Here is a 24,121-nt window from a genome sequence, read left to right as displayed (position 1 = left end):
CAAAAGGAGATGCAGTCCCGTTCAGAGGCTTGGGAAGGGGGCAGGGAGCTGTGTCTCTCCAAGTCACAGTCTCTAAACGGGCTCCAACGCGTTCCTTTAAGGAACTGATAGATGCACTCATCTGCTTACTTGTCCTTTGCTGCTGGTGTCAGTGGCAGGAACCCCAGGCACACTGTGAACTGCATACAAATCCTGAGCCCTACTCTGGCCCCCAGGGCAACAGCTCTGCACTAACACACTTAGGAAGGGCATCTTCTGCAAGCTCAATAGGCAGCCTGTGAGGCCAACCCACAGCTCAGTCAAGGAATAAAGCTGCCTCTGTGGGACTCTCACCTCTGGCCTCTCCCTCTCAAGTTTGGCTGGTATTTGGGGCAGGAGGCAATGAAGGCCCCCAAATAGGGTGGGACCCAAATGAACTGTGTCCCCTGTATCCAGCCTACTCCACAGAGATCTACTTTCTACTCCCTATCCCCGGGAAGTGCTCTGGGCAAAGTTTGGTCGAGTGGTAAAAACCCTGGGTTCTGCAATCAAACAAATGTGCATTCAGAATCTGGCTCTGCTGCGTGCCAGACAAACTACTGAACCTCTGTGGTTCTCAGTTTCATCATGAAAACAGGCTAACGATACCTGCTTCTTATGGGTGTTGTGAAGGCAAATGAGGCAGTCGTTGTAAAATGAGAGTTAGCTCAGTGACCGGGATCCCTGACACCGGCGATAGTGTGGAGCACACTAAACACGCCCCCATGACGCCCAAGTTCCACAATGGCCCACACCCCTTCCCTCCTTGCTTCAGCGTGTTAAGGTTAAGTGACCTCTTCCTCACCAGCATATAAGCTCGTCCACAGGCAGGGCCTTTGTCTTAAACCAGCTCTATAGCTCTCTCAGTGAACAGTAAGAACATGGGGGCGCCTTGGTGGCTCAGTCGGTTGAGTGTCCATCTTCGGCTCAGGTCATGATCTGGCAGTTTGTAGGTTCAAGCCCTGCATCCAGCTCCATGCTGACAGCTCAGACAGAGCCTGGAGCATGCTTTGGATTCTGTGTCTCCCTCTCTCTCTGCCCCCCCCCCCCCCCCGGTTAACTCTGTGCATCTCTCTCTCTCTCTCAAAAATAAACATTAAAAAAAAATTTTTTTTTTAAAGAACACCACCACAAATGTCCAGAAGGTGAAGGAACCCCAACTACACAGCACTGAACTGTAGAGGTTAAGGGGGTTCCTGAGACCTCTTTGGTTCCTTGCACAACTGGCCCCAGAATTGAAGCTCCCAAAGCTATCTCAGACCCTGCAGGGCAGAAGCAGGAATACTCCCCACTAGGCCAAACTTCCCCCAGGACCTGGACTTCAGTGATAAAAATACAACAAATGTTAATTCTAAAGCTCATTTTCCCAATGTTGCCCTTCAACTTAGAGAACAAAATCAGGAAGCCAACAGATTCATTTCTGCCTCTTCTCCCAACTCTTTTTTTTTTTTTTTAACGTTTATTTATTATTGAGAGACAGAGTGACACAGAGTATGAGCAGGAGAGGCATAGAGAGAGGGAGAGACACAGAATCTGAAGAAGGCTCCAGGCTCTGGGCTGTCAGCACAGAGCCCGACGCAGGGCTCGAACTCACAAACTATGAGATCATGACCTGAGCCGAAGTTGGACGCTTACCTGACTGAGCCACCCAGGTGCCCCCTCTTCTCTCAACTCTTACAGAAGCACCAAAAGGTTTTCCTGAACTACTACATACCTGAACTCCATGGAGATTAGGGGAGGACCAAGCAGTTTCCTTACAGCCAGTCTGTTTTTAAACGTAAGAGCTCAGGAAAAATGCCAAGGCAATGGAGGCTATAAGCCATCTCAAGAGCTGGAGACTGACACCAGCTTTCACCAAGCACCCGTACCCTGCACCAGATTTGCCCTACTTACTTTTTTTTTTCAAGTTTACTTATTTATTAAGAGAGAGAAACAACGAACCAGCAGGGGAGGGGCAGAGAGGGGGGGACAGAGATAAGAAATGGGCTCTGTGCTGACAGCAGCGACCCCGATGTAGGGCTCAAATCCATGAACTGTGAGATCATGACCTGAGCCACCCAGGCGCCCCCTGCACTAGGTACTTTATACACACAGTCCTACTATTGATCCCATTTACAGCTGTACCAAAAAAACATAAAATACCTAGGAATAAACCCAACCAAAGAGGTGAAAAATCTATACACTGAAAACTATAGAAAGCTTATGACAGAAATTGAAGAAGACACAAAAAAACAGAAAAAGATTCCATGCTCCTGGATAGGAAGAACAAATATTGTTAAAATGTCGCTATTACCCAAAGCAATCTACATATTCAATGCAATCCCTAACAAAATAACACCAGTATTCTTCACAGAGCTAGAACAAATAATCCTAAAGTTTGTATGGAACCAGAAAAGACCCCAAATAGCCAAAGCAATCTTGAAAAAGAAAACCAAAGCAGGAGGCATCACAATCCCGGACTTCAAGCTATACTACAAAGCTGTAATCATCAAGACAGTATGGCACTGGCACAAAAAGACACTCAGATCAATGGAACAGAATGGAGAACCCAGAAATGGACCCACAAACGTATGGCCAGCTAATCTTTGACAAAGCAGGAAAGAACATCCAATGGAATAAAGACAGACTCTTTAACAAGTGGTGCTGGGAAAACTGGACAGCGACATGCAGAAGAATGAACCTGGACCACTTTCTTACACCATACACAAAAAGAAACTCAAAATGGATGAAAGACCTAAATGTAAGACAGGAAGCCATCAAAATCCTCGAGGAAAAAGCAGGCAAAAACCTCTTTGGTCTTGACGGCAGCAACTTCTTACTCAACATGTCTCCAGAGGCAAGGGAAACAAAAGCAAAAATGGACTACTGGGACCTCATCAAAATAAAAAGCTTCTGCACAGCGAAGGAAACAATCATCAAAACTAAAAGGCAACCGACGGAATGGAAGAAGATTTGCAAATGACATATCAGATAAAGGGTTAGTATCCAAAATCTATAAAGAACTTATCAAATTCAACACCCAGGAAACAAATAATCCAGTGAAGAAATGGGCAAAAGACATGAATAGACACTTCTCCAAAGAAGACATCCAGATGGCCAGCCGGCACATGAAAGTACGCTCAACATCATTCATCATCAGGGAAATACAAATCAAAACCACCATGAGATACCACCTTACACCTGTCAGAATGGCTAACATTCACAACTCGGACAACAACAGATGTTGGCGAGGATGCGGAGAAAGAGGATCTCTTTTGCACTGTTTGTGGGAATGCAAGCTGGTGCAGCCACTCTGGAAAACAGTATGGAGGTTCCTCAAAAATCTAAAAATAGACCTACCCTATGACCCAGCAGTTGCACTACTAGGTATTTATCCAAGGGATACAGGGGTGCTGTTTCGAAGGGACACACACACCCCAATGTTTATAGCAGCACTATCAACAATAGCCAGAGTATGGAAAGAGCCCAAATGTCCATCAATGGATGAATGGATAAAGAAGATGTAAGGGGCGCCTGGGTGGCTCAGTCGGTTAAGCATCCGACTGCAGCTCAGGTCATGATCTCACGGTTTGTGAGTTCGAGCCCCGCATCGGGCTCTGTGCTGACAGCCTGGAGCCTGTTTCCGATTTTATGTCTCCCTCTCTCTCTGCCCCTCCCCGGCTCACGCTCTGTCTCTGTCTCTCAAAAATAAATAAATAAATAAATTTTGGGGCACCTGGGTGGATCAGTTGGTTAAGCACCCGACTTTGGCTCAGGTCATGATCTCTTAGTTCATCAGTTCGAGCCCCACATCAGGCTCTGACCTGACAGCTTGGAGCCTGAAGCCTGCTTCAGATTCTGCGTCTCCTTCTGACACTGGCCCACTCCTTCTCTCTCAAAAATAAACATTTAAAAAAAAAAAAAGATGATAATGGTATATGTGTGTGTGTGTGTGTGTGTGTGTGTGTGTGTGTACACACACACACACACACGATGGAGTATTACTCGGCAATCAAAAAGAATGAAATCTTGCCATTTGCAACTACGTGGATGGAGCTGGAGGGTATTATGCTAAGTGAAATTAGTCAGAGAAAGACAAATATATGACTTCACTCATATGAGGACTTTAAGAGAAAAAGCAGATGAACATAAGGGAAGGGAAACAATAATAATACAAAAACAGGGAGGAGGGCAAAGGATAAAAGACTCATAAATATGGAGAACAGAGGGTTACTAGAGGGGTGTGGGAGGGGGATGGACTAAATGTGTAAAGGGCACTAAGGAATCTACTCCTGAAATCATTGTTGCACTACATGCTAACTAATTTGGATATAAATTTAAAAAAATAAGTAAACATACACACAGTCCTACTTAATATTCACAATTATCCTGAGAGGCAGAAGGTACTATGCCCATTTTACAGATGAGGAAACTGAGGCTCTAGTATGTTAATTATCTTGTCCATGGTCTCACAGCAAAGGTGGAATTCCAGACCAGGCTCCAAAATTGGTGCCCTTTCTTTTGACCCAAATTTTGCAGAATGAACCCAAGAAAACCATTATCCATGCTTTTTAGGGCCCCAAAATAAAGAACAGAGTCTACAGGTTCATTCAGAAACAACGTGAGGAAAAATTCTGCCCCTATCCTCAATGTTAGAAAGGGCCTATTCCTTAAAAAATAAAGACGAAAATAAGTTAAAAAAAAAAAAAAAAGAATTTAAGGGCCTATTCCTACAACAACAGAAACTATTCACAAATTTTTACAGTGTATCAGAGTTGGCCTTCTGGACCCTTCTTAATGGGAGGGTAGCTATTAAGAGTCCCATTTTTTTTTAATGTTTATTCATTTTTGAGAGAGAGTGTGAGCAGGGGAGGGGCAGAAAGAGAGGGGGACAGAGGATCTGTAGTGGGCTCTACGCTGACAGTAGCAAGCCTGAGCACGATGCAGGGATCGAACTCACGAACCATGAGATAACGACTTGAGCCAAAGTTGGACGCTTAACTAACTCAGCCATCCAGGGGTCCCGATAGCCCCATTTTGCAGATGTGTAACCTGAGGGCCACAGAGGGCTGAAACCCTGCCTGAAGATATGATAGATAAGGATAGATAAGTCTGTCGCAGAGGAAGTCTCTCTCAGGTTCCTGATATTCCTTGCAAAGCTTTTTCAAAAGTGCAAGTAGCCTCCATGTGGTCCCTCCCCTCTTTCATACACAAAGGCCCAAAGCCTACCACTACCTTTCTAAACAGGTGCAGGGAAAAACAAGTCAAAGAAAGCTAGAGCCAACAAAGAGGCGGTTCAAGCATCAACACTCACGTGGAAGTATGAACCAGATAGCCCTCTGGGAGACACGAGGCACCAGAAAAAGGCCAGAAATAGAACAGGGCTCACTTCAGAAATGATGCTCATACTCAAGTGAGGGATCCTGGACAAGACACTTGACCCCATCCAGCTTCCTCACCTGTGAAATTCAGGTACTGTTGAGAGCTGATGGAAGGATCGAAAATTTGTAAACAAGCTTTAGCCATGTTACAAGGACTATGAAAACACGTGACCAACAAATTCAACTACCCTCAGGTGCTTAGACCACAAACCTAGGAGTCATCCTTCATTATTCCTATCCCTCACATGCCACATCCAATCCATCTGCCTCCAAAATATCTCCACTACCAGAACCCTAGTCCCAGACACCATCACCACTCCCTGGATGATTCCAACAGCCTGCACTGGTCTCCCTGCCTCCTCTTTGTCCCTCTGTGGTCCACCATCCATTCAACAATCCAAATGACTTTCTTCAACCATAAATCAGATCCTGTCACTCCCTGGCTTCAAACCTTTGTGTGTGTGGGGTGGGGAGCGTGGGGGAACAAAACCTTTCAGCGGATTTTCATTCCACTTGGGAGTAAAACCAAAGCCTACATGACCTTGCCCCCATCTCTTGCTCAGGCCTTCCTCTCCTCTCAACACCTCAGCCACACTGGCCTTATTTTTTCTTTAAGATTTTTAGGGGTGCATGGGTGGCTCAGTCAGTTAAGCGTCCGACTTCAGCTCAGGTCATGATCTCACCATATGTGAGTTTGAGGCCCGCATCGGGTTCTATGCTGACAGTTCAGAGCCTGGAGCCTGCTTCGGATTCTGTGTGTGTCTCTCTCTCCATCCCTCCCCCACGCACATGCACTCTCTCTTTCTTGCTCACTCTCTCTCTCTCTCTCTCAAAAGTAAACAAACATTAAAAAAAAAAAAGATTTTATTTTTAAGTAATCTCTACACCCAACGTGAGGCTCAAGCCCACAAGCCCGAGATCAAAAGTCACACCCTACACCAACAGGCCAGCAAGGGACCCCAACACTCGCCTTATTTCTTTTTTGTTTAATTTTTTTTAACATTTATTTCTTTTTGAGACAGAGAGAGAGAGAGCATGAATAGGGGAGGGTCAGAGAAAGAGGGAGACACAGAATCGGAAACAGGCTCCAGGCTCCGAGCCGTCAGCCCAGAGCCCGACGCGGGGCTCAAACCCACGGACTGAGATCATGACCTGAGCGAAGTCGGACGCTTAACCGACTGAGCCACCCAGGCGCCCCTCGCCTTATTTCTCATCAACACACCAAGTTCATATATACATCAGGTGCTTTGCACATGCTGCTCAGACTTGAAATCTCTCCTCCCAAAATACTGAAGGGCTGCCTTCTTATGATCTAAGTATCGGCTCAACTGTCACCTCTTCTGAGGGCCTTCCCCAACTACCCCAGTTAAAGCCATGTCACATCCCCACCCTTACCCTCTCTACCACACAATCCTACTTGCCTTCCTGGGAGCACTTAGTAGCTACATTTTTTTGTCTACTTGGTTTTTTTCTGTCTCCCCAAAAGTACAAAATAAGCTCCACTCTTCTTGTTCACTATTACACTCCCAGTGTCTAGGTATACGTTCAATAAACATTTTGGACACAGCTGCTCAAAAGTCCACAGTGTGCTTTCCCAGTTCTCAAGATGATTACTCTATTCCTTCTGCCCAAATTGGAGATTGGAAATTTGTTTACTCATCCATTCAATCATTCATCCATTTACTCTACTCAAATCAACAGGTGACTGCAGGACAGGACACCCAAGATGATACTACAGTGACATATAACTTAGAATGACCTGTTTCATAATTCCCAAGGGTTTTTTTTCTTAACACGGCACTTTATTGAGAACTTAACTTCTGCTAAATATGGCAAACTCTTCTAGAGTTAACTGCCATCTCAGATTTACATGCGAGAGGTTATGGGACTTCCTCAAAGTCACATGATGAGAACTCAGCACCCTAGTACCTCAAGGCAAAACCAAAGACCTAGAAAATGTATTTGCAAGTGCCCAACCCCTTTTATTTACCATCCATAGTCATGGGCACAAGAATAAAAAATAAACACCAGAGAGTTAACGTGGCTTTTCAAAATCTTCACCTCTGTTTTCCTCACTGCTTCTAACCCTACTACCTGGTGGCAGGCACCGTTAAATAGTAGAACACTCTCAACTTAAGGAGATCTGTTCTCGGGTTACGAAGCATTAATGTTACCCTGGTTGACAAGCTGAGTCTTGATGTCAAAGGGAAGCAGTATAGTGCAGGTGCTAGGACTTCAGCTCGGGAATCAGAAAGGTACAAATTCAAATCACACCTGCTGTGGACTGGCGATAAAGCAAGTTTATTTCATCTTACTTAATAATTAATTACACAGCACTTACTAGATACAGGCAAGGGTCTAAATACTTTGCAACTATGGTATGATAACTAGACGAGCCAGATGTACTATCATTATCTGTACCTTACAGGTGAGGAAACACGCACACAAAGTGAAGTAACCTGCCCAAAGCATTCAAGTCAGCATTCAAGACCAGATAGTGTGATGCCAGAAACTATGTTCTTAACCATTATACTGTGTTTCTTCTCTAGTCCTGTTTCAACAGGTCTGTCTTATCTCACAGGATCATGTGAGATGACTGGAACACAGTAGGGTAAACGTTTATCTACTCTTAGTAGTGGTAGTAATTGCCATTATTCTATTATTTACTTTCACCTTTGGTCCAGCCAAGGACAGAAGAAAAATATTTTGGCTGAGAAAGACCTCCAAGGCCATCTGCAGTAAAATATATTAGAATACAGAAGTTCCATGAAAAGGGGAACTGTCTGCTTCGCCTATCATTGTATCCCGAAGCAAGTAGTAGGTATCAATAAATATGCAGTGAATGAGGTAGGAATAAACTGAATGCATGGACAGGGTCCTGCAGACACAACAACTAAGGTAGTACCATCACCTCTCAAATGTAGCTAAACATAAAAGAGGTAAATTTACAAGGCTCTCAGAGGACAGTGTTAACTAGCCATTACTTAAGACAGCCTGGCTATTGAGAGGCAGTGCGGTATATAATGTTGTTCACTCATCTTAGGTGAATGAACAAACAAGGACACCTGGATTTTAATCCTCACTCTGCTACTGTAAGTCACCTAGGCTCTCAAGGTCTTGGACTATCCATCTGTAAAAGAGGAAGTAGAACCATATGATGATCACAAACAAAAATATCACATTTTCTTATTTCTTCATAACAATCTGAATGGAAGCTTATTACCAAGTATTCAATAAACATTTGTCAATGAAGATCATCCCAAACTGACAGATGAGGAAACCAGAATTCAGAAGTAATTTGCTCAAGGTCACAGGGTTAGGACAGAATATGAACTACGGCCCAGATCTCCTTCTATACCAGCCTAACACTCATGCTTTCCAAGATCTTTTTTCAGTTCAGAAATCCCATGATATTGATCCTCTCTTCCAAGACCACTAAATCCGTAATGATTTAACCATCAAATAATATTGCCTGACATCATTACATTATGAGAGAGCAGGATCAGGAAAAAACAACCACCTGTATTTCTATAACGTTAACCTTGGGAATCAAAAAATCTGAAAAAAACAATTAGAGCAAACCCCTTGTCCTTGCCCAGAACTGAGAGATCAGAAGTATTTAAGATAAATGATGATTTCATTTTAAACCATATGGTCTAAATTTCAGCAACGTGACTTAAAAAAAAACAATAACAACCCTAGTAACACAACGCTTCCCGAGAGAGTACAGCACATAACTTCTTTAATTTTATCATCAAAGTTGTGCCACTTGATTCAAAGTAGATTCACAAAGTTAAAATGTAAAGGTTGTCAGAGAATGTCTACTTTATTGTTTGATTGTTATTAACAAAACACATGCTTGATATTGAAACCTTGCATATAACTCCTTCCTGGTGCTGTCAAGTCACGAGGGGAAAAAAAAATCTGGCATCACAGTCAATTTTCTAGATGGTTCATAACAGAAGAGTCAAGGTCAAACCGTTGAGTCTCTTTATCCTCCCACCTTGTAATTGAGAAGCAACTAACTGTGAGCTCAAAATACTCTATACAGGTACTCTCACAAATACAAGTATTAGCTGAAGGATCATACTCTGGCCCAGAGAAGTTCTGTGAAGGCAGGCTGACAAGAACAAGAACCAAAGGGTAAGTTGGGCAGATGCTCAGGCCACAACACTTCGGTGACACTCAAAAGAGCAGAAACTTTCACCTACTTTCTAGCAGTTTCGCCACCTATCTAATGAGAATCATCATCTCACCAGATGATTATATGAATCAAATAATATGAGGAATGAAAACAGTCTTGGCAATCTTGCAAAGAAGAAAGTCTCTTGTTATTACTATTTACTAAGTCTGGGCCCGGAAAGTCCCCTCGCCTTCTCGGCTATATGTTCCGCAAGACACTCTTAAAACGAACAGAATACTAATCTCTTCTCCAGACTCCAGGCCGGACAATCGTAGATGCAGCCGGCTAACAAGTCTCTGCTGCCGGAAGATGAGAAGTGAGGCCTTTCAGACCCCGGGCCTAGTGGACTCAACAACGACCGCGCCCCCCAGTCACCTTGTCCTCACCTTGAGGAAAGGAAAGAAACCCTACAAGAGAGAGGAGTGAAGTCCTCAGAAAGGGGTGCCTCCACTCTTCACCTGGCCGCCGTTTCTGAGACCTACGCTTCCCACCGGGCGCTTCCCAGGACTGGGAGAGCTGAGCCGGGGACGCCTTGACCTCGGGCGCGGGAGGAGCGGGCACCGGCGCTGGGCCCGCGACCGGGACGGGTACAGGAAAAGTCGGCGGGAGGTCGGGCCCGCCTCGCCTTGCCTCGCCCACAGCCGCAGGCACAGTAGGAGGTACCCCGCCCTCGTAAATCCAGAGGTCCCTGAGTTGGCTCACCTGCAGCCGGGTCACCAGTAGACTGTAAGGCGCCATTTTGTGCACTGACAAAGATGAGGTCGCATGAAAATGACGTACAATACTGCGTATTTAAAGCTTTCGGCAAGGGGCGTGGCTTGAAGAGAAACTCGCAACGGTGAAGGTGGGGCCTCTGTGGAGGTGCCAGAGCCCCGGGAGCGCAGTGGGCGGAGCTCCCGTTAGAGACGAAGGCCTGAAAGGAAAACAGCTGCAGAAAAACACTGGCGGCAGTAAATACTGGCCACAAAGATGTATTATGGAAGGACAAACTTCACTTGTCTCTTCCATCCATATCTGGGAAAGGCATTTTTTTCAAAACACTTTTACGTCCCTGCCACGACCTGGCTCGCCAACTACGACGGAGACTCCTGTTTAACTGAAGGGTTTTGATCGCGCGAGAGCGGGCGGAACTTGGTGAAGCCTGGAGGACCAATCACAGCAACCGGGAGGCTGGAAAATAGAGGTTAAAGGGCGGACGGAAGTTCCTTAAACTTCCGGTGGCCGGCTGGTGTCGGAGTTATGGCCAAACATCATCCGGATTTGATCTTTTGCCGCAAGCAGGCCGGTGTTGGTGAGGCGGCTTCTGGCCCCCGGGTGTCTGGGTGGGGACAGTATTAAGAGCCCGGGGGTCGGAGGTTGCCATCTCATTCTTAGGGTTTTGCCTCGGAGGCGCCACGTTTCCCGCCTCACGGTCGGTAGCGTGAGAGCGCGCCGATTTGCCGCCTCTTCAAAAGAGGGCGGGCGCGCGCGTGCTGGGAGCCAGAGGCGGACGGCCGAGGTGAGGTCAGGAGAAACTCAGATTGCCTAGGTCCTGGGAGCGGCCTCAGGAGGGTGTGGGTGTGCTTCGGATGGAAGCTTATGAGAGTAAGATGGTTAAGATCCCTCGGGGCTCACTGCAGCCCTTGCTCGAAGATGTCTTTCCCCTCTTCGTCCAAGCCAATTCTTTTTAAAAAAATTTTTTTTTCAATGTTTATTTATTTTTGGGACAGAGAGAGACAGAGCATGAACGGGGGAGGGGCAGAGAGAGAGGGAGACACAGAATCGGAAACAGGCTCCAGGCTCTGAGCCATCAGCCCAGAGCCTGACGCGGGGCTCGAACTCACGGACCGCGAGATCGTGACCTGGCTGAAGTCGGACGCTTAACCGACTGCGCCACCCAGGCGCCCCGTCCAAGCCAATTCTAACTGTACCATCTTTGCCTTTGCAGCTATCGGAAGACTGTGTGAGAAATGTGAGTGGAACACGCCCTCCTAAACACCCCACTCCTCCCCCCTCACAGTTTGTGTAGAGCCAGCCAGTGGGCATTTCCAGCAGTGCCACAAAGAGGGCTTTGAGTAGATGTGCCTGGAAGTATGTGAACACTGAAAGCTAGGCTGCAACCGAAGGCCCTCTCCACCTCACCACTCTAATTCGCGCGTTTTAAACAGGGTTAGGTCTTGAGAAAAATCTTTGACTTTGGACAGGAGATAGCCCGACCCCGTCCCAACACACACATGGTTCTTTACCAGGAGTCATATAGACTTATCGTCTACCAAGTGATGTTCTAAGTTCGTTATATATTGGTTGGTGAATTTCTGTGTTGAGGGGATTGAGGTGGACACTGAGTTGTGAGTTGGCCAAAATAGAGGGTCCTAAAGTCACTCTCAGGTGGATACTAGTGTATATCCCCACAGCAGGAGGAGGGCAGTAGACCTGAGGAGGTACTTGCAAGTGAGCATAATTCCATTCTCTCTTCTCACAGGTGATGGCAAGTGTGTGATCTGTGACTCCTACGTGCGTCCCTGCACTCTGGTGCGCATATGTGATGAGTGTAATTATGGCTCTTACCAAGGGCGCTGTGTGATCTGTGGAGGCCCTGGAGTTTCTGATGCCTATTACTGTAAGGAGTGCACCATCCAAGAGAAGGATGTGAGTGTATACCAAGATTTTCATCTGATCTTTGCTGCTTTTATTTAGTAACTCTTTGACAACGATGGCAAACACCTGTGGTCTGTTGGGATTACTATGTTGAGCCGGTCACGTAGGTTATAATTTCATTAAGTTCTGGGAGCTGAGCTAGGTGTAGTCCAATAAAAGGCAGTTATTTTGCATCAAGGGCTAAAATGCAAAAGAAGCAAGTGTTTGTCAACGTCAGCAATTTGGAGAGCCCTCTCTCTACTCCTTTGATGTCTCTCTCTGATTATTCTTATTCAGAAACAACATCCTGCGCTTTGTGAGTCCTGGCACAGTACATAGTGTGTAATATACTCAGTAATTCTCTTTACTGTCATTAAAAATTATTAGAGTGGATGTGGTGACAGTTGAATTTGGGACAACTCGTGTTGATTTCCACTTTAACTGGCTAAAGAATGCCTTTGGTTTGTTATTACAGAATTGTCATTCAGTCTTGTGACATGTTTGCCCCTTGACATTGTGTGGTGGCAGTGGACATTCAATTTCTTTAGCCAAATGCTAGGATAGAGGGCTTGTAGATCTATACTAAAGGCAAGTTTTACTCTTTTTGTTTAGGTTGGAGGCAGAAGGCTTCTTAGGGGGATGGGGGACTGCGCATTAGCTTGTTTTCTTTTTTTTTTTTTTAATTTTTTTTTTTTTTCAACGTTTATTTATTTTTGGGACAGAGAGAGACAGAGCATGAACGGGGAAGGGGCAGAGAGAGAGGGAGACACAGAATTGGAAACAGGCTCCAGGCTCTGAGCCATCAGCCCAGAGCCTGACGCGGGGCTCAAACTCCCGGACCGCGAGATCGTGACCTGGCTGAAGTCGGACGTTTAACCGACTGCGCCACCCAGGCGCCCCTAGCTTGTTTTCTTCTTACGGCACAGTGAAAAAGTGTGATAATAGTACCATTAAGCTAATAGAAGGTAGCTGGATACCTAATTTAGGGTAAAGCAAAAGATACCATGATTCTTAATGTTCACACGTGCAAAGAATAGGTAGTTATAGATGTCATTCATTTTTTTTTTTTTGAGAGAGAGACAGAGCAGGGGAGGGGCAGAGGGAGGGAGAGAAAAATCTTAAGCAGGCTTCACACCTAGCTCAGAGCCAAACAGAGCTCCATCTCAAGACCATGAGATCATGACCTGAGCTGAAATCGAAAGTCGAACACTTAACTGATAGAGCCACCCAAGCTCCCCTGTCATTCTTTATTCTTCACAACAACTTTGTTAAGTAGGGATTGTTATTATCCCCATTTTACAGTCTCTAACTCAGACAATAAGTGACAAACACAGCCTATCTGACTAAACCCAGTGATGTCCCCATTATACCTTGTCGTCCTTTTGTAAGTCCTTCTGGTAGGATGTGCCTATTTTGAGTAGAAACATCCAGCCTCCCCGGCAGTCTACATATTTGGATCCCGTCTACTCCCAGGAAGTGGAACATACCTGGCCAGATAAGACTGTTCCTTATATCATTATGTCTTCTGATTTTTTAGGGAGATGAGAAAGGTCATAGATAAAATACCAAAAATATAATTTCAGTTGGTGTCCTGTCCTAAACTGATTTGCATTTACCTTTGACTCTCAAAGCATATCCTTATCGATCTGATGCACCAGCTAGGTTGCACTGCTTTAAAGAAAGGACCTTGGTTTAGGTATTTATCTATCTTTTACCTGAGTTCTTGGTACAGTGCTTGATATATATTATAAGCATCGTCCATGTTTTTGGTGCTTCCCCTGTAAGTCATTCATAGGAGTGCTCCGTGTCTGTATATAGTAGGTGTTTGGTGATTATTTGTAATTTATAAACAGTAAAACCATGGAAAGGCAACAGCAGTGAAGAGACAGTATGAACAGCTCTTAAACTAGCTACAGAGTCCTTAAGGACAACATTTTCCTGAACTTTTGCATTGTTGTAGCTAGTGTAACCAGAGTGCCTAATAAATGTTAATTACTGTCTGACTTCTCTGCATGTGGTATGTTAACTGATCGATACCTTTGGATCTTCATGCTTCATTCTGTTCCTGAGGATTATTGTAGACATCACTTCGCCTACTTCATACCGTACAGGAATGTTCTGAGGATGCTTGAGATAGCGCCTAGCTTACATATACTCGGCAGTAGTTTCCTAGGAACACAAAGCAGTCCAGTGACATGATCCAGCCTCTCAGCCTTTCAGATCATTGTGTAGATAAGTGCCTAAGACTTTTTCCTATGCAGAAATCCTTCTGTAACCAAAGCAACCCCAGTTATTATACTCCTCTCCCGCTGTTTTCATAATTTATAAGCGAATTAGACCAGTAAACTAGACAGGTTCTTCTCACTTAGTTTTTCAGCTTCAAGAATAGGCAGGAGTTAGGGAGAATATCTGTGGGTACTGCTGCCAGGGGACTAATTTGTAGCCTCTTATAATACGGCATCATGCTGATCTGATCCCTGCTTAACCCTCAATTTCTTTGCTCCTTTTGCTTAACCATTTTCTTCAGCTTTCCCAACCAGAAGATAAGAATAGCTGCTAACATTCGTAGAGCTCCTCCTGTGTGCCCCAAACTATGCTAAACATTCTTTTCCAAAAGTTCTTCATGATAAAAACAAGAAAAAGTAGGGCTTCCAGATGTTAAGCAACTTGGCCCAAGGTCACATGGCTAATCAATGGCAGACGTAGGACTAGAACCCAGGTTATCTGACTCCATGTTTCTCATGTTTTTTGTTTCATTATTGCTCCCCTAAAGAGAAAAGTTAAAATTCAAATTATAATTTTTTTCCTAAAAAGAGAAGTGAGATTTTGTTGGCTGAGGATGAACTTTAAATCACAAACCCTGGTAAATACCGAAGATGCTTTCATCCCCTTTGAGAATGGATAGTCAAACTCAAAGCATTCACTCAAACCACCTCACTGCATTACTCTTTGCAGTGTGGTTAAGGATGCCTCTCCCTCTCACTATTTCTACTATTCTCTGCTCCGCTTACTGAACAGCAGAGCCCATTAGACTGATTAAAAATACTTGATATTTTTCAAAGTTAATTCATAAATTTACTTCCTTACAACTTCTTAAACATGGGAAAGTTTTGGGGTTTTTGCCTCTGGGAAACCCTAGTAGTGAGAACACCATACTAAGAGACAGAAAGCCCATATTCAAGTCTTTGCTACAAATGTGGATGACTTTGTGGAATTCTCCAAAAAGGAAGTAATAATCCTTATCACCTCATGGATACATTTATTGAGAGATTGAAGGTCTTTCCGAAGGAAAACATGACACTGTCGTTAAGGTCCCAAACCAATGTACAGTCTGCTTTTTACGTGGTATTGACTAAACAATTGTCAAAAGAATGAACAGCATTTGGGGTGCCTGGCCAGCTCAGTTGGTAAAGCATGCAGACTCTGGATCTTGGAGTCCTGAGTTTGAGCTCCACGTTGGGCAGTAGAGTTTACTTAAACAAAAACAAAAAAACAGGCACCTGCCTGGCTCAGTCAATAGAACATGCGACTCTTGATCTTAGGGTTGTAAGTGTGAGCCCCACATTGGGTGTAGAGATTCCTTAAAAATAAAATCTAAAAATGGGGCACTTGGGTGGCTTGGTTGAGCATCCAGCTCTTGGTTTCAGTTCAGGTCATGATCCTGGGGTCTGTGCTGAGCATGGAGCCTGCTTGGGATTCTCTCTCTCTCCCTCTGACCCTCGCCCCATTAAGTTTTTATTTTTTTATGTTTTTATGTTTTTATTTTTATTTTTTTAATTTATTTTTGAGACAGCATGAGCAGGGGAGGGGCATAGAGAGAGAGAGGGAGACACAGAATCTAAAGAAGGCTCCAGGCTCTAAACTGTCAGCACAGAGCCTGACACGGGGCCTGAACTCACGGACGGTGAGATTATGACCTGAGCTGAAGTCGGACGCCCAACCGACTGAGCCACCCAGGCGCCCCAAGATTTTTAATGAAATTTTAGAAATTAAATGGCCATAAGACGTATTTACGATTCAAGCTACAGCTGCCTAAAATTAAAAGTTCCCTATGCTAGGAATGGGGAAATCTGCCAATCCTCTGGAAGGGCTGAAAAAGGGTGAAATTTTTAGTATTTAGACATGCGGTTGCTAAAAGAGCTACTGGCAGACTTTTGCAGGTATTTTTAAAATACCTTCTAGCTCAGCTCACAAATACTTGTAGGAGCACCTGGGTGGCTCAGTCAGATAAGCATCCAACTTTGGCTCAGGTCATGATCTCACTGTTCGTGAGTTCAAGCCCCACATCAAGCCTGCTACTGTCAGCCTGTCAGCACAGAGCCCACTTCAGATCCTCTGTCCCCCTCTCTCTGCTCCTCCCCTGCTTGCGCTCTTCCAAAAATAAATAAATATTTTATACACACACACACACACACATACACAAAACAAATACTGTTTCAACCTCTAAGGTTTCTTACCAGTCCTTCCATCTTCCTCTTCATGCTGTTCATTCACAGCATACTCAGCAAAAGCCAGCCAGTTACAGAGAGCACATCCTCATCTCGCACAACATTTAGACCCTTGGGAGATGTATAGAAAATAAAAGGCAGGAGTGCTTAGGCAACAAAACAGGAAACCTGTGGGTCTGTGAAGAGAAGTCCATAAAAATCAAAGATCTCTTAATCTAGTACATTGGTTTTCCAACTTTAATTAAATTTTTTTTTAAGGTTTTGTTTTGAGAGAGAGACAGCGTGAACAAGGGAGCGGCAGAGAGTGAGGAAGAGAGAGAGAATCCTAAGCGGGCTCGGCACTGTCAGCACAGAGCCCAGTGCGGGGCTCGAACCTACATATCCTAAGATTATGACCTGAGCTGAAGTAGGACGCTCAACCAACTGAGCCACCCACGTGCCCCTCCAACTGTTTTTTAATACATAGAGTCCTATCTTCTAAAAGTATCTTACACAGGGGTGCCTAGCTGGCTCAGTCGGTAAAGCATACAACTCTTGATAGCAGGGTTGTAAGTTTGAGCCCCACATTGGATATAAAGATTACTTAAAAATAAAAAAAAAAAATCTTTTTAAGTATCCTACACAGAAGCCTAGAGAGAGAGAGAGAGAGAGAGAGAGAGAGAGAAAGAAAGAGTGTGTGTGTGTGTGTGTGTGTGTGTGTGTGTGTTAGGTTGAACCATAGTGAAATTGTTGATAATTGTTTTTGGCAGTTTCTTAGGATTTATCAAGGGCTAATTATATACTTAGTAACTTACCAAAACTCAGGTAGCCTGGCTCCAGAGCCTACTATCTTAACCTAAACTACGAGTGAGAATGGAGCTACCCAGTTTGGAGGATGGATTCTTATATCACCTCTCAGGACTCTCTGGGGCTCTCTGTAGTTTGTAAACAGTTTGTAAAGCAGTTTGTAAACTGCTCTGGCCCACTTATTTTACAGTTGGGGAATACAACTCCAAAGAGAAGTGACTTGCCCACAGTCATGCAAATCATTTAGGCACAGTAAGCCTAACCAGGCTGTCGTCATAGCATCTCTAAAGATAGCTTAGAGCACTGTCCTATGTAATACCAGACCTTCAGCCGTGACGGGCAGCTGTTCTTTCATTTGTACCAGGACTTTGAATACGGATTACATAGCTTGAGTTCACCTAGGGAACTGTTGGTGGGGCTGAGCCCCCTCCCAGGCTCCCTCAGCACACAAGCTACTCAGATGATAGTTTTGTTGTTGTTGTTTAATTTTTTTTTAATGTTTATTTTGAGAGAGAGAGCATGAGCAGGGAAGGGGCAGACAGAGAGGGAAACTTCGACCTGAGCCGAAGTCAGAGGCTTAACCGACTGAGCCACCCAGGCACCCCCCAGATGGTAGTTCTTAAGGGTAATATATGCTATGTAGTTTTTAGAAAGTAATCAGATGTTAGTGTTGCCTTTGTATGTTTAGAGTTGTTTTGTTTTGTTTTTTTTTTAATGTTTATTTATTTTGAGAGGATGGAGGGGCAGAAAGAGAATCCCAAGCAGGCTCTTAGCCGTCAGCACGGAACCCAGTGCAGAGCTCAGTCCCATGAACCACAAGATCATGACCTGAGCTGAGATCAAGAGTCAGATGCTTTAACTGAGCTACCCAGGTGCCCCTAGAGGTTTTTGTACAATATTATATCGATCCCCAAAAAGAGAAATCAACTAAATTAGAAATGAGATGTCTAAGGACTTGATTAATTCATTCATTCTAAAGCCCATAGTCACAGGGAGCAACCTCCTTTAATGTAGGGGTTTAATAAAATCAGACCTGTGAAGGTTTTCTCTAATAACGCCTCCCCCAGTTTTCTTACCCATCATCCCAGATCAACTGATGGAGTCCTCATTTCTGCAGAACACAGCTTCCCGGAGGCTTCACTGAAACCACTCAAGCTCACAAAATGGCCAGGGGAACATGTCATTACAAATCAGATTATAGACCTTCAACAGCCATCTCTAGCACAGGAACACTCTTCCCCCAAGACCATGTGTCAAATTCAGTGAATTCATAAGGACACATCAAGCCCAGTTTTCTCCTACTGTATTTAACATGTAAAGTACTATTTCCTAAAGCCTTCAGGTTTTTTTTTTTCCTTGGTGGTATTCTTCCCTTTCTTGAGCTAGGGGAGGAGAGCTAGAGAGCTTGATCTGTAGATGATTAATACTGTGTCTTCTCACTTGAAAACCCTTTGGATATCTTAAGAGTTAAATTCTACCTGAGCTGTATCAGATTAGCAACAGAAGTGGGCTGAGAATCCAACATTCTTTTTTTTAATGTTTATTTTTGAGAAAGGGAGATACAGAATCCAAAGCAGGCTCCACGCTCCCTGAGAGTCCAATATTGTAAGTGCAGGCCACCCTAGGTAGAGAGTGGACAGGCCCTGGGCACATTCTAGATGCTTAATAAATTCTTGATGATAGATTGAATAGGATAACTGAACAGGTAAGGTAAATGGCTAAACCTATTGATCAAAACGGTTCAGTTCAGACTCAAAGACTTTTAACAACTTCTCTATTCTGTTTTCCAGAGAGATGGCTGCCCAAAGATTGTCAATTTGGGGAGCTCTAAGACAGATCTCTTCTATGAACGCAAAAAATACGGCTTCAAGAAGAGGTGATCGGTGGGTGGCCTTTTCCTCCCACCAAGCTGCTGCAGCTGCCAGAAAAGACACCTACTACCACCAGCAGAGAGTGAGCGGAGCACAGAGCACCACCCGAGTGCCTGTTAGTACACTGGCACCTCTCCACCTCTCCTCTTACCCAGACACGTGGTGGGAACGGGAAAGAAATCTTCACAGAGCACTCTGGCAGACGATAGCAGAGAAAAATTGATAGATTGGTCCGTGATTTTTCTTGAACTCGAGAAACAAGCCTCTGGTTTCCAAATTGATATCTTGTCTCTACACCAAGAGCTTCTGAAACAGGAATCGTATCATTTCAGTCTTTTGTTTGAGGAATTGCCCACGAAGCTAGCGCAGTGAGGAGCCTGTTCTGGGCAGCAGCTCTGATGGCAGCTGCCGTTGATGAGGCATCTGCAGTGTGGTGGGGAGCTCTCACCACAATCAGTGTGGGCATTTAATCTTGTAACGCTTAGCAGGTGGTGCCTGTTCATGTTATTCTTCTAAGAACTTGGAAACCCTTTCTGTTGCTGTTGTATTAATAAAACAGGTGTTTCTTTTCTGGTATTCAGTCACAGTCCCAATTTGACTCTAGGGATTTATTTTAGTTACCTAGGAATTTGTAGTTCAGGGTAGATGCATGGGGATTCATCAAGCACCTTGTTCTCTTATTACTACCAGAAGGAATTCTAAACCATTGACTCCTTTCATTATAGGCAAATCAAAGTTGTTTTTAGAAACTTATTTTTCTTCCTGTTTAACTTGAACTGAAGAAATGGCTTCCAGCAAAATGTGTTCAAGTTGATAAGTTCAGAGAACTGAACAGGGTTGATTTATTTCATAAAGTCCACATATACTCACATCAAGGATATGTTTCCTTTTTTTTTTTTAAGTAAATAAACAGAATAAGGGGAAATTCAGACGCATCCTTCACCCTAACAAGACTAGAGGTGTTTCTGCCTGCTAGAGGTGATCAGCAGGTTATCCTAAAGAGGCACAGTCACTGGGGCACCTGGATGGCTCAGTCAGTTAAGCATTTGACTTCAGCTCTCATCTTGATTTCATTGGTTTGTGAGTTCAAGCCCTGTGGCTCTCTGCTGTCAGCACACAGCCTACTTCCAATCCTCTGCCTCTCCCCTCTCACACTCACTCAAAAACTTTAAAAAAAAATGAAGAAACAATCATAACTTGAGACTTCCAGTCAAGTGGTCTTTGATGCCATGGATTTGAATTTTTAATGTTTTCTTCATTTCTGAGAGAGAGCATGAGCAGGGGAGGGGCAGAGAAAGAGGGAAATACACAATCTGAAGCAGGCTCCAGGCTCAGCTGTTAGTACAGAGCCCAACATGGGCCTCAAACTCACTAGCCATGAGATAACGACCTGAACCAAAGTCAGATGCTTAACCAACTGAGCCACCCAGGCACCCCTGACACCATGGATTTGAAACTGGTTTTGAGTCCTTAGGAATGCAGGGGCTTCGCCCAAAGTTACACTGAAATTTAGTGGCAAAGACAAGGAAAGATATGATAGTCTTCTGACTACTTGTCAGAGCTTTGATTTAGATCAACAAAACTCTTGATTAATTGTGATCTATCAAGGGTCAAAAATTGAATTAAAATAGAATCTCTACCTTCAGAGAATTTAATAAGGGAAGCTGCCAGAAACAGTTTAGAATAACCCAGAGAGGGTGCACAAAGGAAGGGTCCTTGGCCTAGGTTGGGGGCACCTCAGGGGTAATAATCTTGAAGGGTTTCCCCATCTCCTCCTGCCACTCTGTTCACACTCCAGCCCCTGGGCCTCCTTTCAGTTCCTCTGCTGGTTTCCTTCCTGCCTCTGCTTTTTACCTATTAAGCTTCCTAATGCTCAGTCCCCCTTTTGCTCAGCTGTTACACATCCTTCAGACCTTAGATAATATTTCCTCAAAAGATGCCTCCCGACCCCCAATCTAAATCAGTTCCTCTTGTTAATATGCCCACATAGCACCCTATTATTATGATTACAGTGTCTAGTAATTATTGACAGTCCTCCTTTAGGCTGGTTCCCTGATGGCAGTAACCAAGTCTGTCTGGCTCAGCAGGTAGCAGGTACTCAGTATTAAATGAATAATTAAAGTTAAACCAGATGATAAACTGGGCTTTGAAGGATATGTTGGAACTTAACAGGCAAAGGGGGTGGGGTCCGTGGATACGTACATCTGTATTGGCGAAACGATCTGAATGGGCAGTGTGTTTGGGGAGCTCTCTGAGCAGTTCTAAAGCATAGTTGGGGGGGATTACACTGTGTCAACATTGTAGAGACTAGATCATTTTCAGATTATAATTAGAATGGGTATTGATTCTATAGTCCCTTTAGTTTTAATGTGTAATAGAAGTTAAAAATATTTTGGGTAAAAACAAACCAACCTTTTAAACTTGCTTATTAACCACTCCAGTCCATCTTGCATCTACAAATGTATCAAAAGCTACTTAATTTGAGCAAAACACCACTTGAACTGTGCTCCTTCAGCCTCAGCAAGTGTGCCTCTGAGAGGTATGGCAAGCAAGTTTACAATTAACACCCAAAGGATTTCAAGGGCATACCCCCTCCATGCTCCACTGCTGAATGGAGCAAGTTCAACCTTAGCCCAGTGAATTCTGCTGAACTCTGTTCCTCTGTCACCTAGTTCCATAATCCCATGCTTGATTTGTTTCCTCTCAGAGGCCAAGAGAACAATACAATTAATGAGTTAAGAACACCAGAGATAAAGTAAATGGCCCTGGAGCTGGAGTCCTTAAATTACTGTCTATTTTGGACTTAATTAAGTCCTTTTCAATTAAAAAAAGTTCTTAGTTTATTTATTTTGCAAAAGAGAGAGTCAGAGACAGAATCCCAAACAGGCTCCGTGCTGTCGGCATGGAGCCCCATGCAGGGCTCGATCCTATGAACCGCAAAATCATGACCTGAGCCGAAATCCAGTTATCAGACGCTTAACCGACTGAACCACCGAGGCGCCCCTAAATCCTTTTCAGTTTTAAAAATTAGGATAATAGCTAGCACCAAATTCTCTGTTGGGAAAACATCACTTACAAACTGAATTTTAACCTCTAACAACATAGAGTTCTGTGGCGAGAACTAGAAAATGATCTCAGCCAACTGTGTATGTCCACAAAGAATCAAAATGGTCTTAAAAATTAAGTGTTTCTCTCCATCGTTAAATAAGTACTAACTAAAAAATAGATCAATAAATAAGCATTGCCTACATAGGTCTGGTTGAAATAATAGAACTCATCTTGGTCAGCCTGAGAAAGTGGTGCCCTTTCCTGGATTTATGAGCATTACTATTATCTATTCAGTATTTGATATTCATTCCAGGCTCTAGAAAGGATGGGTGTCTTCCAGTTTCTCAAGTACACTGTACACACGTGGTAATTTAATCACCTTTAAATGTTGCACTTATTACATGTGCTCTTACTTAAAAAAAGTGTAATTAGAAATAGGTGGGCTTTATAATTAGACCTGTATTTGAATTGTGCTCTGCTCTTGACTTCTGGTGAGTCATTTAACCTCTATTTGCTTCTTTTTTCTTATCTGTTAAATAAGGACAATAATGCCTACCTCTTCAGGTTGTAAGGATGAAATTTGACCTTGTAAGTTCCTTACCCTTACCGGGAAGTCTTTATATAAATGGTAGGTCTTTTACAGTGGGATCCTACTTTTTCATCGATAAACATTTAAGTCTTGGCATGGAAGGGCCTCAAAATGGTTCCCTCTTCCCTACCCCCAAGATTTTCCTCTATTTGCTTCTCTCTGTGCATTTCATCAGGCAGTTAAAGGAACATTCCTTGCACATATCCTGTCTTCTTGACTCTATTTCCTTGTTCAAAATACCTTTCCACGTTCACATTAGCCATCCAACTGGGTACCTCTTCCTTCTAAGTTCCTGGCATCTCATGAATGCTTCTAGATACACCATACCCCACAACAATCTCTCCCACTTGGACTATTCATGCCTACTATATACATAGAAAAGTTTCATGAAGCGTTTACTGTGTAAACACACTCCAATATTTTCATTTTATTCTATTCTATTCTAAAACTTCTGCCTGAAACCCACTAAACCAAGTGATTGCATGACCGTACTAATGGATTGTGAATCCCAATCCAGAAGTTCACAACAATGAACTAGGTAAAATCCTTGAACTCCTTTTGCCTCTCCCTCCACTGCAGGGCAATCACTCAATTATTTATTACATTGAGCTGAAAAATGGGTCACAAATTCAAGAGTCTAAGTAAGCAATATAATTGATTGAAAAAAGAGGGGTGTGAGAAGAATAGCCCAAACAGGGTGATAAATGATTTATGACCCTTGGCCTCAGTGTGGGGAATCTGGGGGGAGACCAGAGAACATAGGACATGTCTAAAGGAGATAGCTGCTATTCAACTCCGGACAATTTCCACCTGGAATGCCCAGATCCTTTGAATTTAGGACAAATGGCAAATTAAAAAATCTTTGTGCCATCTCCCAATTTTTAAATGTCAACTCATAATTTTTTTAATGTTTATTTTTGAGAGAGAGAAAGAGGGAAAGAAAGAGCAAACGGGGGAGGGGCAGAGAGGGAGGGAGACACAGAATCTGAAACAGGATCCAGGCTCTGTACCTACGAACCTGGAGATCATGACCTGAGCTGAAGTTAGACCCTTAACTGACTGAGCCACCCAGGCGCCCATTAAATGTCAACTCATTTTAAAAATTTTAATGTGTCAGTATACACCAAGACAATATATCCACCAGATGTGGACCTTGGCCTGCCAATTAGCAGCTTCTAAATTAAGAAGATTAACTTCAGTAT

The 24,121-nt window shown here is 43.8% G+C and overlaps 2 protein-coding genes across 2 annotated transcripts in view; one reads left to right on the top strand and one right to left on the bottom strand.

The window, feature by feature from the left end:
• Positions 1-10,476, bottom strand: part of ACO2 (aconitase 2) — a 56,331-nt gene extending 45,855 nt beyond the window's left edge. The window contains exon 1 of the mRNA XM_047065281.1: positions 10,264-10,476. Within this exon, the coding sequence (XP_046921237.1) occupies positions 10,264-10,299 (36 nt within the window). The 5' untranslated portion in view covers positions 10,300-10,476. The remainder of the gene's footprint in view (positions 1-10,263) is intronic.
• A 95-nt stretch (positions 10,477-10,571) lies between these two features.
• PHF5A (PHD finger protein 5A) lies at positions 10,572-19,858 on the top strand. The gene is made up of 4 exons (XM_047065285.1): positions 10,572-10,852; positions 11,489-11,512; positions 12,023-12,189; positions 19,202-19,858. The coding sequence occupies exons 1-4, from the start codon at positions 10,801-10,803 to the stop codon at positions 19,289-19,291; spliced, it is 333 nt and encodes a 110-aa protein (XP_046921241.1). The 5' UTR covers positions 10,572-10,800; the 3' UTR covers positions 19,292-19,858.
• Positions 19,859-24,121: the final 4,263 nt, after the last annotated feature.

This window comes from Lynx rufus, unplaced genomic scaffold, assembly GCF_022079265.1.
Source record: "Lynx rufus isolate CCGP_SWC_20201006 ecotype Redwood Valley unplaced genomic scaffold, mLynRuf1.p SCAF_7, whole genome shotgun sequence".
NCBI lineage: Eukaryota > Metazoa > Chordata > Mammalia > Carnivora > Felidae > Lynx > Lynx rufus.
This window is presented reverse-complemented; position numbering and strand designations above follow the sequence as displayed.